Raw genomic sequence first — 14,842 nt, 5'->3', positions numbered from 1 at the left:
ATTTGTGTAGCGCGATAAAAAAATTATAACATTTTTTTGTCGCGCGATCGTTTTATGACTATATCATTAGACTTTACCTCTTTTGTTGTGTAATGAATAATGTTACAACTATGAGTTGTTAAACTCATGTGGATAATTGGACAAAAGCGAATCACAAAGAAAAATGTGTGTTATAAAATTTGCAAAATTTGTAACTAACGTCGTTTTTAATTATTTTGTCTTTGTTGTCTTTTCTCTTTTGATTCACCACAAACAGTTTACCGTGAAAATAAAATTATTCGTATAAAATAATATAGATGAAAGATAGTAGATTTACATTACACCTTCCATCGCTAAGCTTGATTAAAGAACAAAATATATTATACGATTCGTTGCGGAATTGAATTGCTTAAAATGCGATATATCTCCTCAGGTCAGTTCGAATTAAATCGCACTGCTTTCGTTTATGAATGGAACTAATTAATTGAAAAGTTTGAACTTGATTAGATGATTCGAATTGCCTGATGAGTCTTGCAATATATAATATAGAGTTCAACCATAATATTTGTTCAACCAAATATTTGTAATAAATGTTTGCGTGCTCCATCAATTAATTCAAAATTGCTAGAACTCGATTTGTTAGAGTAATATTACACAAAAGTTCGAAAGAGCTGCCGAATGGTTCCATGAAAATTCGATTCGCAAATATATTGATAGAGAGCATTAATTAAAATCAAAAGAGCATGCGCGAGTGCGCGTCAAGTTGTAATTATAATTGGCATCGACGATGGGTGACGTGTAGCTTATAATTAAAACAACGTACTGATTGCTTGGATTTGTTTAATTGCAAAGCTCTCTTTCTACACGATTGGAATTAAATTAGTTGTTAATTGCTCCATCAAACTCGAAATCTCGCGGAAGTCGTACGAGCCGATGAATCGCTAATGTTTATCCATCGTTTATGATTTCGACGAAATAAACGTATATTATCATAAATAAAACCTTCTGCAAAGCAGAAATTGAGAATATATGATATTTTCTCAATATGAGGAAAGGAACAATACAGAAAATTTGTTTTATCATCAGCAAAGAAATAATTATATATTTTATATTATAATTTAATCAAATTAAATTAATACAAAATATACAATTAATTCTTCAAACATTAAATTATTTAAATAAGAATGTAATTTTTCAAATCAAATAAAATATTCCAAAATTTTTTCTAAAAAATTAAGTTAAATTAATTAGACTAGAGAATAATTTTTCGAGAGAAAGTGCATATATTATATATTTTTTGTATTTATATGTTTGCTAAATAGAATTTTTTAACATTTTTTAAAAATTGTATTTAATTAAATGTTAAATATTTTTCGATAAGTTTTGATATTTTGAAAATTAAAATAATAATACATTTTTTGGAGTACGAAAATATAATATTGTCCTGACCGTTTCTCGCGTTTTACTCGTTTTTACTATTCTCTTTCTCAGATTTCTAATTAAATTCTATGTCGGAACATCATTATTCTCACGTTTTCTCAAACGTAATCATGAGCTTAAGAATCTTGGCAAATTCGCATCTCAGTTTCTAAGTGAACTACTTCTCCACTTGCTTATTCACATCTCGACGCTAGTCATCTGATTCTAACTATCTAGAGGTCGATAGCTAGAAATCCACTTTGGAGAATATTCACGTTTTTTAAACACGATCTCGTCGTCAAGAAGTGAACTCGATCGTAATACACAAGCGGCATATAGTGAAGGTTCGAGTTTACTGGCAAGAATTCCGTACACGAGCCACGAACTTAGTTGAAAAAGTATCTGGAAGTGCCTATGCTTACTAAGAAGATAATCTACGACGACTTTCAACTATCATGAGAAAGATCCAAGTCAAATTTATCTATGTTATCTCTCTCCCACTTCAGATACTTCCAGCTTGCATATCGAAATCTTGTAAAAAAATTCAAACCCTGAAAGGAGGCTTATCTTAACCATTTTTATCATAATTATTGCAAAAAAAGAAACGCATAATTTTTAAAAACAGTCCAACGATTCAATATTTCCGTTCAGCTTTTAAATTATTATTAGCCCAGTTGATCCTTTTTGATTGTGTATATAATATTACAATTCGCATTCCAAGAATGCAAATCTCGGAATGCAGCCCTCGAAAGGTAACTCTAGGAATCAACATAGGAGTCAACATAGCGCCCAGAGTGAGAAAAGTTTTTAATCGATTTTACTCGCGGACGTGACTTCCGCTCGGCAACGGAGCTTGTGGATTCACAACCAGTTTAAGTGCACTGGGAAGAGAAATTGACAGTTCGTGCGGAGGCTTTGAGAGCGATTGCATTATGGCATGGTGGTTTCTTTTAGAGTCATAGCTCTTGTCTAGAAAGGTAACGTTTTTATTCCGTGAAATATGACTTCTGTCTTTATATAACTTCGGCAGTAAACACTGTAATTATTTTCGATCTTTATTTAGGTTGACTGATTTTGAAAGATATAAAAAGAGTTTGTAAAAATTTTATAAAGATTTTAATCGGTCTAATTTAATTTAAATAGTATAAAAGTAGCATTTATCGGGTAAAAATATATGAATTTAAATACTCTTGCAATTAGATAGACTTAATTTTCGTAAAATCAACCGAGGAAGAGGGTCGCTGATACACGAGCGACGTTAACAATACGGGCATTAAACCAGTAGATAAATTCACCACGCGTAGTGACGAGATTAAAAAGTAATAATCGAATTAATTAGTAATCGGTAACAAACAACGTAGAGAGGAGCTGTGTCACGTAACAAGCTTTTATTGTATCCTGCTTTCGTATTGCAGACATATGACACGTTCGCTCGATGACGACACGTGTTGATCTGTGAACAAGCGGATGCGCCGAAAACATAGGTTTCGCGGGGGAAAATACACTCCTGGAAATTCAATTATTGTAGGCTCATTATAGATGTTTGCGAGAGAGTAATGAGATGCTAATGCAATCGCGCAAGCTCGTCCGGCGAGTTCGAAATTGGCGATTGTGATTTATTAAACGAATCGACCGCAATCGCGACAATTAAGCGTGTAACTGGACGATGAGATTAATCGAGATCTAGCTGACGCAGTGTCCCGAAACTCGAGCTATTTTACAGTTGCTATCGAATCTTTCCGATATTAAACATCGCTTTCGATGGACGATTCAGCCGGTTTAAAGCTGTGTTGTCGTCGCAAGCTTATTATTTTTGAATATTAAACCTTATTTTATTTAATAGATAAATTGAAAATATATATTTATTTTATTATAAATAGAAATAAACTACATAAAATATATTTTTGAAATATTTGATATTAAACTTTGCTTTCGTTGGACGATTTAGCCGGATTTAAAGTTGTATTGTCGTCGCAAGCTTATTATTTAATGTTAAATATTAAATATATTATTGAATATTAAATCTATTTTACTGGAAAAATAAATAGAAAATATATATTTATTTTTTTATAAATAGAAATAAATTAGGTAAAATATTTTTTTGAAATATCGCGAAATCTCTCTCAATGCGAGACTAATGTTGTAACTTATTGGATTAATATGTGAATTTACGGCGCTGGCGACACGGTGCTTGTTGATGTCTCTGGTGAAAATTGTACATTGTTGTGCATTATAATGCATATAAAAGATGTTAGTGAAACATCGAGCAAACTTCAGGAATAAGTTCTCTAGAGCAAGTAAAAAGATTCATCGATATATGTCAGCACACTTTTAGTTTTCCAAGTGCGATTCAATAACAGATCGCCCCGTTCACTTAACATTATTTACGCTTAAAAACTCAATGTAGGACAACTGTTCGCGGATAACATCGGTTATCTTTTAATCCTGTGAACCATTCGCAATTACATTGTGTTCTTTTGGTGCGATAAATTTATACTTATAGTTTGTACAAGCATTTCAGCATTTTATGCTTCTTTTTAGCGCTTTCAACTGACAATGAGTCATTAAATATTAGACATTAAATATTAGAGAGAAAGAATAATATATTTATATATTAATAATTATATTTCTGTAATTATAGTGCAATAATTCTTTCAATTGCGAAACTGGTATCAAAAAATCATTTAATTAGATTAGAAATGAATATATTCAGATATTTCAGAGCGCTCATAATTAGAATTAAACCGAAGGGAGCCTCTTATCTTGTAATTCTGTTTATAATGGCATAGTTATACGCATAAACGCAACATTTGTCTCGCCACATAATCGTTTGTGACGTTTACTATAACGACCATAATCTACGTCGGCCGACGCAGCTGAGCACCAACGACGACTATGTCCCGATGGCGAATTTGCGTGCGAATTAACCGCAAAATCAGGCCCAAATGTCGAGGTAAACTCTGCGGGACACGAGCACCCGGGACACGAAATCACCAACAGTCATTGTCATAAGATCGATTTGCATTGACCGTTATCTGCCGCGATCGCAATGCACAACGCCCATTGTGATATTTCAATTATTCGGTGTATTCTGCGGTATTTGCCGAGATCGCGTTCACGAAGTCCCAGATATTCCATAGTTCGTGTAAATTTCATATATGCATCCTATACATACATGTCATATAATGTGCATGTGTGTGTATATGGAATGCATCAAAGAATTAATTGTATTCTTCTCTACAGTCAAATTATCTTCAATTGGAATTCACATCTTTTCATTCTTCTTTTTAAATCTTTCTCCTTAAATATTTCGGTGATTGTAGTCTATAAAACTAGGGTTTCGCTTTAAAAGAATAAGCTTATAACAAAGTTTTATGTGAAGTTAAAATGACGAGATAACTTGGAAGCGATCTTTCATTCGTTTAACTTGTTAAATAAATTTTTGGCGCAACGAATTCATATCAAGATAGCGCATAGTTCTTATGCAACGTCAACAAAAACATCCCATGTATGGCACGTTCCAAAGTGTATAGTACATCTATTCCAAAATGTGACGGGAGTCTAACGAGAAAAAAAATCTGGCAATTTCATGATATTTTATTGCTCACCGTCTTATCAGAGATTTTACAGCAGTGTAGATTTATGGCAAAAATCCGGTATGAATAAGGTACAGACATAGATGTTTTATAGCTTCAGATTTATCTCACGTACCATGACGATGTCTCCTCTTATCGACGGGAATAAAAGTCAATATTTCAAGAATTCGTCAAACTGTCGATTGTGTTTGGCTGTGTAAAATAATAAAAAAGGGATCATTTGTTTTGCAAAACGTTAAAAATTGCTTTGTGTTCGACTTTCGATATATTGGACATTTGATAATTTTTGCAGCAGTACGCAAAACAATGCACGCTATAGAATCGTAATATTCGGTCGAAAATGTGACACTACTTTTGAAAATTTCTCACAAAGTCATTATTGTTATTCATTGTTGTCAAACAAAGAGTTTTTCACGTGAGTTTTCTCTTGATATTCATCAATTACATGGCATAACATACACCGTGTCATGTGTAACGAAGCGTTCTATGAGCAAATATAACATTTTTATTCACGAATGATACCGTGTGTGTCCGGTGAAGAAATATTTCCGAATCTATTTTCTAAATCTTCCATCTGGTAATCCTGGCAAGGTTTGCGACATAATCTTTATTTATACCTCGAGGAATACTGAATCCTGCACTTACCACAATTCAAATCCCAATAAGAATTGTATGGAAGCCGACCATAAAAAGTTTCAGTTTCCATACACGTAGGAATATTATTAATATCCTTTATGTAAATTTCCGCGAACTTTTGCATAGGATTTTATCGGTAAAAAATCTGCATAAATCTCTTTTAGAAGAAAATCAATTTCTTCAATAATATGCACACACACATATAATCATATATAAAATTTTCTTATATAACACTGGTTAACAAAAAAAATAATTTTAACTTTTTCCTCTTATAATTTTGCAGTTTTGGGCTTATTTAAGTGTGCTGATTTCGAGTACAACAGTAGTTTTTTTTAACAGTTCTTGTTTTTTAATATTTTTAGACTACCCTCTTTAGACATCATGTGCAGTTTTTTTGAGTTTTACTCGACTCAAAATTATTATTTTTTTAACTTTCGATATAATCTTCGACTCGGAGACGTTGTTTACATAATCCAGATATTTTTTGTTATATTTGTGGCGAATATATCTTTCAAAAATATCGAAAACCTATTTCAGAATTTGTTAATTGTAATATCTTATAAATAAAAAAAGTAGATACAAGTAAGAGCTGATACAACTACACTAGTATTTTTTTCGTAATCAGTGCCTTAGATATAACCGATAATACATGTTAAATGTCAGGAAACAATTTGAGTGTTGACCAGTGTAATTAATAAATATTTTCTTCAATTATATATTAATTCTAACAGTATACTCATTGTATAAAATTTATTGTAAAAATTTTATGTTGTTATATAAGAATATAAAAAGATTTTGGAACAACTCGCATCAAAATATTATTCATATATAATCTTTATAGTTTTACTTCTACAAAAAGATGACGAACTTTTTGATTAGAAGTTTGATTTGAAGTTGTTATTAATAGATGGATGAAAGTTTCTTTTTTTTTCTTCTTCTTTCTACAAAAAATGAAAATGTTTAAGACACTCGTTTTATTTATGATATTTTTTTTATATGGCTCACATTACATATTTATCGACAAAAAAATTTCTCGATGATCATTTTTACTGGTTGAAATTAATTTTCTCCGGAATAAAAATATCATACGATGTTCGGGCGCGTCAGCGATTTCTTTCTTCATTTTATAATTAATAAATATTTTCTTCAATTATATATTAATTCTAACAGTATATACTCATTGTATAAAATTTATTGTAAAAGTTTTATGTTGTTATATAAGAATATAAAAAGATTTTGGAATAACTCGCATCAAAATATTATTCATATATAATCTTTATAGTTTTACTTCTACAAAAAGATGACGAATTTTTTGATTAGAAGTTTGATTTGAAGTTGTTATTAATAATAGATGGATGAACGTTTCTTCTCTTTCTTCTTTCTTCTATAAAAAATGAAAATGTCTAAGACACTCGTTTCATTTACGATATTTTTTTTATCGAGATATCTATGGCTCACATGTTTATCGGCAAAAAAATTTCTCGATGATCATTTTTACTGGTTGAAATTAATTTTCCCCGGAATAAAAATATCATACGATGTTCGAGCGCGTCAGCGATTCCTTTCTTCGTTTCATGCGCGCTCGACGTTATAAAACCATCCGATCTTCCGCGAAGAAAGAGGAATAAAATGCACCGCAGAACCGTAACTGCAGAATTCCGTGTGAATGGCCGTGTATGAAACTTAAAACTCTTACTCTACCGGAAGATAAAATGTTATCGTTAAGCCACAGCCTCAACGCGGAACTCGGAATGTCGAGACGTTACTCCAATGATTAGAGTACGCTAGAATGTCTCCTAGCTTTCAAGATTTTAATGCCTTGTATTTTCAAAAATAAGTTTTAAACTAGTTTATCGATTGACGTAAAGAGTGTTTCCGCAACAAATACAATTCTATTTTAATGGACAATTTAATTGCGTTTATACTATTTTAAGAATTTCGAATATTTATATAAAAATTATATTTATATAAAAATTATATTCTGTCCGTTCTATCATTATATTCCGAATTAAATAATTGATATAACACTTAAATGTAAATAATTAACGCAGAATATTATTTTCTAACTCGATTGTTACGCGGTCCTATGAGTCTTGAAATCGCATTTATCCCATTCTTCTCTTTCTTTAACATTCATGAATTCAATTATCCATCGTATTTCCCAAGGATGTCGTATGTCTAGGAGTTTTACAATTTGGCTTACGTTGTGGCGTGGTTTTCTTTACATGTGCGACAGAAATGGAGCGATGCCGCGCAGATAACGAGAATTTCTCGAAAGCGCCGGGAAGAAACTGGCACGTGCATTTTTCATCATTCTGCGCAAGGATGCGACGAGATGCCGCCAGTCGCAAGGAAATGTACTCGTATCTAATACTTTGCATTCGTGAAACTTAGGTGTATTGGTAAAAATAGAGAAAACAAGAGAATGCTATTTACTCAAATATATTAAACTTTGCTCCGATCATTTATTACATAATTTTTTTAGTTTTCAAAATATAAGAGAGAGAGAGAGAGAGAACAAAATGTTTAATTGATAAAAATATTATAGTCTAAAGTGACACTTTATATTATGTAATTATTATGCAAAAATTAGTTTTTTTTTATACGGTACTTCAATAGTATTTTATAGATTAGATTAATGTAAGAAAGACGCTTGTCTCAAAACGCGATTATTATCATAGGATTATCGCGCTCTTTGCAAAGGAATTTATACAGCAGGGATGTGTTTGTGCTTTAATTACGCATATTTTTTCTCGACTGTAGGTTGACCTCATGCCGCTTAAATTCGTATTCTTGCACCTTTGTTTCGACTTTTGTGGGCGGGTTACAATGTAAATGCGTATACGTAATGCAAATTTCGTTCGTCCTCCAACGGAAACGCAAATGCTAACGATACCAAGTACAAGCCCGGATTTTATAGTTGTCGATGAAATTCTAGCAACGAGAATAAAACTTTGCATTAATTATATCACTTCTCGTTATTCGTACGAAGTATATTGCAAGTATTTTCTTTTTGCTTTTTGTATATCACAAGTCAAATAAGAAAGAATGAGAAAGAAAGAATTCTTAATAGAAATTCAATAAGAAAGAATTCTTAATAGGAATTCAATAAGAAAGAATTCTTTCTTATTGAAATTTCTTATCCTTTCTTTATTTCAATGTCAAGATAAGATTGGTAATTTTCGATTTACAAGCAAATTAAAATGAAAGATTTCGATTTAATATTTTATCGTTATATATTTTAATTATTTTATTTCGAAATTTTACTATCGAGCTATTTATAAGAAACTGATTATTGAATTCAATTATCAATAATTACAAACTTGACAAAAAAAATTAAATAAAATTAGAAAATATATATGATACACGTTTACTATATATAAATGTGTTTTCTACTAATAAAAATATAGAAATAAATCAATGTTATATTGCAAACAATTATGTAATATCATTAAATATTTGAATGTAAATATTTTTGACATTACTTTTCGTTTCGGATTATGATTGATGAAAGGTTATATTTGTTCGGCTTTAAGCTAGTTAAACTTTACGGTATCTTACTTCCTGAGATGTCGATAAGTGTCGATAAACTCTCAGCCGCAATATGAAACTTTGGTCCAAGTATCAGATCCTTGATACATCGATATAGCTATTTACAATGCCGAATATTTCACTAATTTATGCTTTAATCCGTTGAATACGCTCAGCCTAGAATGTATTAACTATAGAGCGCAAATTCCTAGCGCATCCAGTTAAATCTTGTATTTTTATATCAACTTGTTTTAGCATATTTAGCGTATTTTTGAGATAACAATAATAAGGATATTTTACCTTTTGAATAAATTCAATATTCCACAAATATATAACAATATTAAATAAAAATATATAAATAAACAGATTTTATATAAATAAAAATATTGTATTTATTCTCTATAAGAATAATTATATTAAATGCATCGAGTTTATTTAGTATATAATAAACACGTTAAGATGTAAAAACTTTAAATTTATTAGTACTTGAATTATCTGAAACTTACTAAACTTTATGAACTATAAATTTTCGCATACTTTAATTGAACAAAACGTTTCGTTATTGGTAACATAATGAAATACGTAGAAAGGAAGAGAGAGAGAGATAGATAGATAGATAGAGAAAGAGAGAGAGAGGAAGAGAGCAGGAGGAAGGAAAGGGGGAGAGATGGAGGAAAAAGAGAGAGAGAGAGAGAAGTAAGTTACACGTAAATAAAAAAAGTAGAGGAAAGCAAAAGAATAAGTAGACAAAGAGGAAAAGCCGTCTAATAAAAAGCGAGGGGTGGTATAAAGGAAGAAAGACAAAGGAGTGATTTATTCAAGAAAGATAAACTGCAGGTCGTAATGGTAGGAAGCAAGCGAGAAAGGGGGAAGAAGACAGAGATTTACAGAGGAAAAGACAGCAAGCGACGAAGAACTAACGAAAGAGGAGGAGTAGAGACGAGAGACGAGAATTGGAAGAGAGAGAGAGAGAGAGAGAGAAGGAGAGTACTCGCGAAGTTATGTATTCGCGAAAAGTAGTCCAGAACTTTGGATCGGGTGGTTACGGTAGTGTCGGGGATGGGTAGATACTAAATAGCTGGGGTAGGTCTGGGCTCACACAGCCCTAAGAAGATAAACTCTGCTCGGACACCGGCAGAAAAATAGAGAAAAGAACAGAGAGAGAGAAAGAGAGAAAGAGAGAGAGAGAGAGAGAGAGAGAGAGAGAGAAAGAGAGAGACGATTATTAATCATTCCTATGCTTTCCCGCTCCCATTTCTTGCATTTTTATTTCCCGAAGCGAGGCGATGCGACATCGGCGACAAGGACGGGCGATCGTTGCGACTGATTGCGCGCAACTTGTCATTGACTACTGATTGTGATTGGGCAGGGCTGGTAAGTGGCGGTTTACACGAGAAGCGGCTGCTGAACGATCTGCTGGACTCGTACAATGTGCTGGAGCGACCGGTGGGCAACGAGTCCGAACCCCTTGTGCTGAGCTTCGGCCTCACGCTCATGCAAATAATCGACGTCGTAAGTGTCCAACACTATTTTCTTCAACATTTTTCATTCGGCATCAGATTGATTTTTCTTCGGGTCCTTAAAAATGCGCCTCAAAACATTTTTCGCGTCATAAATTACATATCGCATATACATTTTGATCGTAATAATTATAAAATCTCTTCTTCTTTTGTTACTTATATGTGATTTATATTTCTGTATTTCATTTTAACATCAAATTAAGGGTGTATAAAAAAAGTATCTTTATATATTCTTCAGATATTTTCTGTATTTTTGTATTATTTTTGGAAATTTTTCCAGTCTCTTTTCTTTCTAAAAAGCCATTGCAAACTTTTTTCGAGTACATTTTTATGATGACCAATTTGATTAGCTATTGTTTAATTGTTATCCGATTACATAAAAGCTTTCATATGAGATCACTATCAATTTTTGAAATTTAAAGAAGAATGTCAAGTAATCAAAAAATTAGTTCCTAATAACGTATTATTTTAGAGACGTAAATGTATTTTATCGTGTCACGATTTCGCGCAGTTATTAATATTAACAACTAATAATACACATTTAATTTAAACGTTAAGTAGGTGTATCATAAGAGAGAGAATATACACTCTACATACATATAAACATGTTTCGCGTCATCATAATATGACACTCACGTATTAGAAATCTTGAATAATGTTTTTGAGCATGTTAAAATAATAAGGCGTGTATAGTTGACGTTTACGATTTTTGTTATAAAAATAACTATGTTTGTAGTAAAATTTTCTTACTTTTCACAATTGATTAAACTCGCCCTCGATGAAAAGTTCTCAGATTGTTTAACATATGTGAAGAGTTTTATTAATATCACCTTATGTTTTATTAATATCACTTTATTAATAACAATTATAAGATTTAAAAAGAGATTGAAGGATTTATTTTCTTTAATTTGCGCGATACTCTATGATTTCGTAGATTCTATTATTAAGAAAGTGTGTGGTTGTATGTCTTTATGTGATTATATATACTATACTTTATATATAGTAGATTTGAGCACATACGTCACTGACGTATGCGCATTATATGTTTTTATAAGCAATGCATGTGTTTATAGCAAAAATGACATTTAAGCAAATTAAGCTTGGTTATCGCAATCCTACGATTCGTAGACACGTCAGTGTAATAAATAGCGTACAGACCATCGAATTCCAAAGTTTCGGCCCCAAGTTAGTCGTAGATGAATCGCGTGCACCAATCAACGTCACAGATCGACATTCAAGTCTCGCTTAGTTCGGCAGACTTATAAATCGGGATAATAGCGTCGAAATCGCCTTTAGATAATTGCTAATCTCGACTGTTCTGTGCTCTTTTGATTAATTTGATTGAAGTACGTTTCTATAACCGCAATTTTTTTTAAATCCCTATTGTATAACTTCTTTTATAAAGGGTGTCCCAGTTATCTTCCGTCATCTTTCAAAGACAGATTCCTGGGATCATCTGAAGACGATTTTTTCTCAACGAAAATGTCGAGGCACTAAAAATTTTTGAATTATAAATGATTGAAAATAAGGGGTTTTTCGTAAACTAAGCTTTGTAGAAATAAAATATTAACAAAACCACATTCGATTAATTTTAAATAGAGTTTACTTTAGTTGAGTTTTAATTTAAGACTTAATTGCAAAGATATATGATGACAAAAATCGGGAGCATGCAAAAAATGATCCTTCATTGACATTTTCGCTGAGGAAAAATCGTCTTCAAATGATCCCAGGAATCTGTCTTTGAAAGATGACGGAAGATAATTGGGACACCCTGTATATTGAACACATGACGTATAAAATGATAAGAAATTGAACTTTTCATTTTACTAATTATATATAAAAATCTTTAGAAGCATATTTTAAGAGGAAATCAGAAAATCAATCTTAAATTAATTTAAATATTCGCGGACAAAAATATCGTTATTTATCATATATATGTATAATATTCTTAATTTTTTAAATTATTTTTTAATGGCAAGAACCATTGCACGCTTTTATTAATTATATTAATATCTCTATAATAATACGTTACAATTAAATAATATTACCTTTTATTTAAATGGGAAATTAAATTTATTTTAATAATGCATTATTTTAATTTTTTTCTAAATGAGATTTAAATTGATATTGTATAGTTGATGTAGTTATATCGAAATAATTCAAAGCGCTGGAATAGCTATCTTTAACACTCGTTAAATCCTATCATTTTTCTCTCCATTTCCGCGGTTCATGCCGATTCGGTGGTGAGAGGTCAAACGGCGGTGGTGAAGCACGACTTCCCCAAAGAAACAACGACCAAATCCTCTTCTCGTATGCGCGAAACAGGAAGCTTTTAATTTCCGAAATCCGTATAGTCGTCTGGCGCCACGGTGGCTAGCCTCGCTGCACCCCCGGCTACCCCCCTGTTTCAATCGGGAAAGGCAATATTGCCAGCCTCGCGGTGCATGCGTGCATCCCGAATATAAATAGCGTACTAACGTACACGAGCGTGCACGTGTTTGTGTGCATCTCTTGCACCGCCGTTTATCTTCGACGTTGCACGCTGCAATTTTCGACGCAACGCCGGGGGATGCGCGATAAACTACCGAGAAGGATATCGAGTGGCAAGAGGTGGCGAGCGCGTGGCATTGTGCTCGTATTAGAATCTAATAATAATGTTTCGGCGAATATATCGAGGGGAACAATATCGCTAATTTATCCTTGAAAAATTCAAAATCATCATTTCTACGACAAATGATATATTCTCTTAGAAAAAAACCTATTTTATATCTTATAATATAAATTAATTAATAAATATCAATTAAATATAAATGTAAATTATTTTATATCTTATAATATTTTATGCAATTATTTTTCGGCAAAATAAAAGTAGTCACTCTAGTCACTCTCTTATCTTAGCGTTATGTTTTCTCCACATATGCAAATGTAAAATTTCGCGGTAACATTATTTGAAATCGTCGCACGTTTACACGCCTCCGAGTGCATAGCGCAGTGATTATTAAAATATGTTATGTCCTTATATGATTCAAAAGATATTCGCATCGCGGAATATAAATCAGCGTGTGTGTGTATCTATGCACGTACTGCATCCAGACCGCGTACCGTTGCGTCTACGTTATTGCATCTGCATTCGGGTATCACGTATCACTGCGTATTCCTTCTGCGTACTTCGGATATATTTCGTGTATCATTGCATATTGTCGCAAATATTTGTAAAGCCTAGTGAGATAAAAAGTGCACATGCGAAATAGCAATTTATTCTATTATTTGGAAAGTCGCATAGTCGAGGTAGACAAATATTCATATATAATACGCGATCTAAGGGGCTCGTTTATAAAATGTAAAATCATCTTAAGATTGCTGTAATTGCTTGTAATTACCATAAATGTAGTAGAAAGCACTTTTTAATTTTCAACATTAAGTATTTCAATACGCGAGCCCCAAATTAAAATTCTGTTAAAACAATTCTGATAAAAAATACGGTTCTTTGATTGTAATTTTGTGGCTAAAATTATTAGAAGGCTTCTAGAAATATTTATTTTATACGCGAAATGTGTTTAATGTGAAAAATATATGTATCTAAAATATTGCCGATCATTTATTTAGATTAATTTAATAAATGTGTGTTTAAAAAAAAAACTTAGCCGCACACATTTTTTTTTTATCGTAAAAAATCCTTTAGAGCCTGCATATACTATGATAATGCACGTACTTTAACTTTATTTTCAAACAATCAATAAGAAGTTTTTAATGTCATCGCACACTGAATTAATTGGCGGAAATTTAATTGTAGGGAGTTGACGTGGCGCGCGATATTGCACCTCATTTTTCTCTAGTCTGACAAGTAGAAAAAAGCGTTGCAGTCTATTTTTTTCATAAAGATTCAGACATATCTTATATGTACGTCATTGCATATAAAAACATCATTATCAATAAATAAATATATGCAAAAACCACATATAATTCTCGTTATTGAGATATCGTTTATTGAAATTATCTTCAGACGAATATCGATCAAATCAGCTTCAGAGATCTCATTTCTCTTTTATATTCATAGATATTCATAAATTAGAATATATTTTTATTTATGTCTTATTGCATTTCAAAAAGCAATGGATCTGTAAAATGTTATATTTAGACTTATTTATTCTCATTACGTTT

General features: G+C 31.8%; 1 protein-coding gene across 2 annotated transcripts in view; it reads left to right on the top strand.

Annotated features, from left to right (window-relative positions):
* Window positions 1-14,842, top strand: part of LOC105249188 (neuronal acetylcholine receptor subunit alpha-7) — a 182,794-nt gene that overhangs the window by 47,410 nt on the left and 120,542 nt on the right. Inside the window, exon 2 of one of the 2 annotated variants that reach the window (XM_025410176.1) lies at window positions 10,531-10,673. The exons of the other annotated variant lie outside the window; for it this stretch is intronic. Coding sequence (XP_025265961.1) covers window positions 10,531-10,673 — 143 coding nt within the window. The remainder of the gene's footprint in view (window positions 1-10,530; window positions 10,674-14,842) is intronic. 2 annotated transcript variants of the gene reach the window in all.

The sequence above is a fragment of the Camponotus floridanus genome, unplaced genomic scaffold (genome assembly GCF_003227725.1).
Source record: "Camponotus floridanus strain SB8 unplaced genomic scaffold, Cflo_v7.5 scaffold3, whole genome shotgun sequence".
In the NCBI taxonomy this organism is placed as follows: domain Eukaryota; kingdom Metazoa; phylum Arthropoda; class Insecta; order Hymenoptera; family Formicidae; genus Camponotus; species Camponotus floridanus.
Note: the sequence above shows the minus strand (reverse complement) of the source record. Positions and strands in the feature narration are given on the sequence as shown.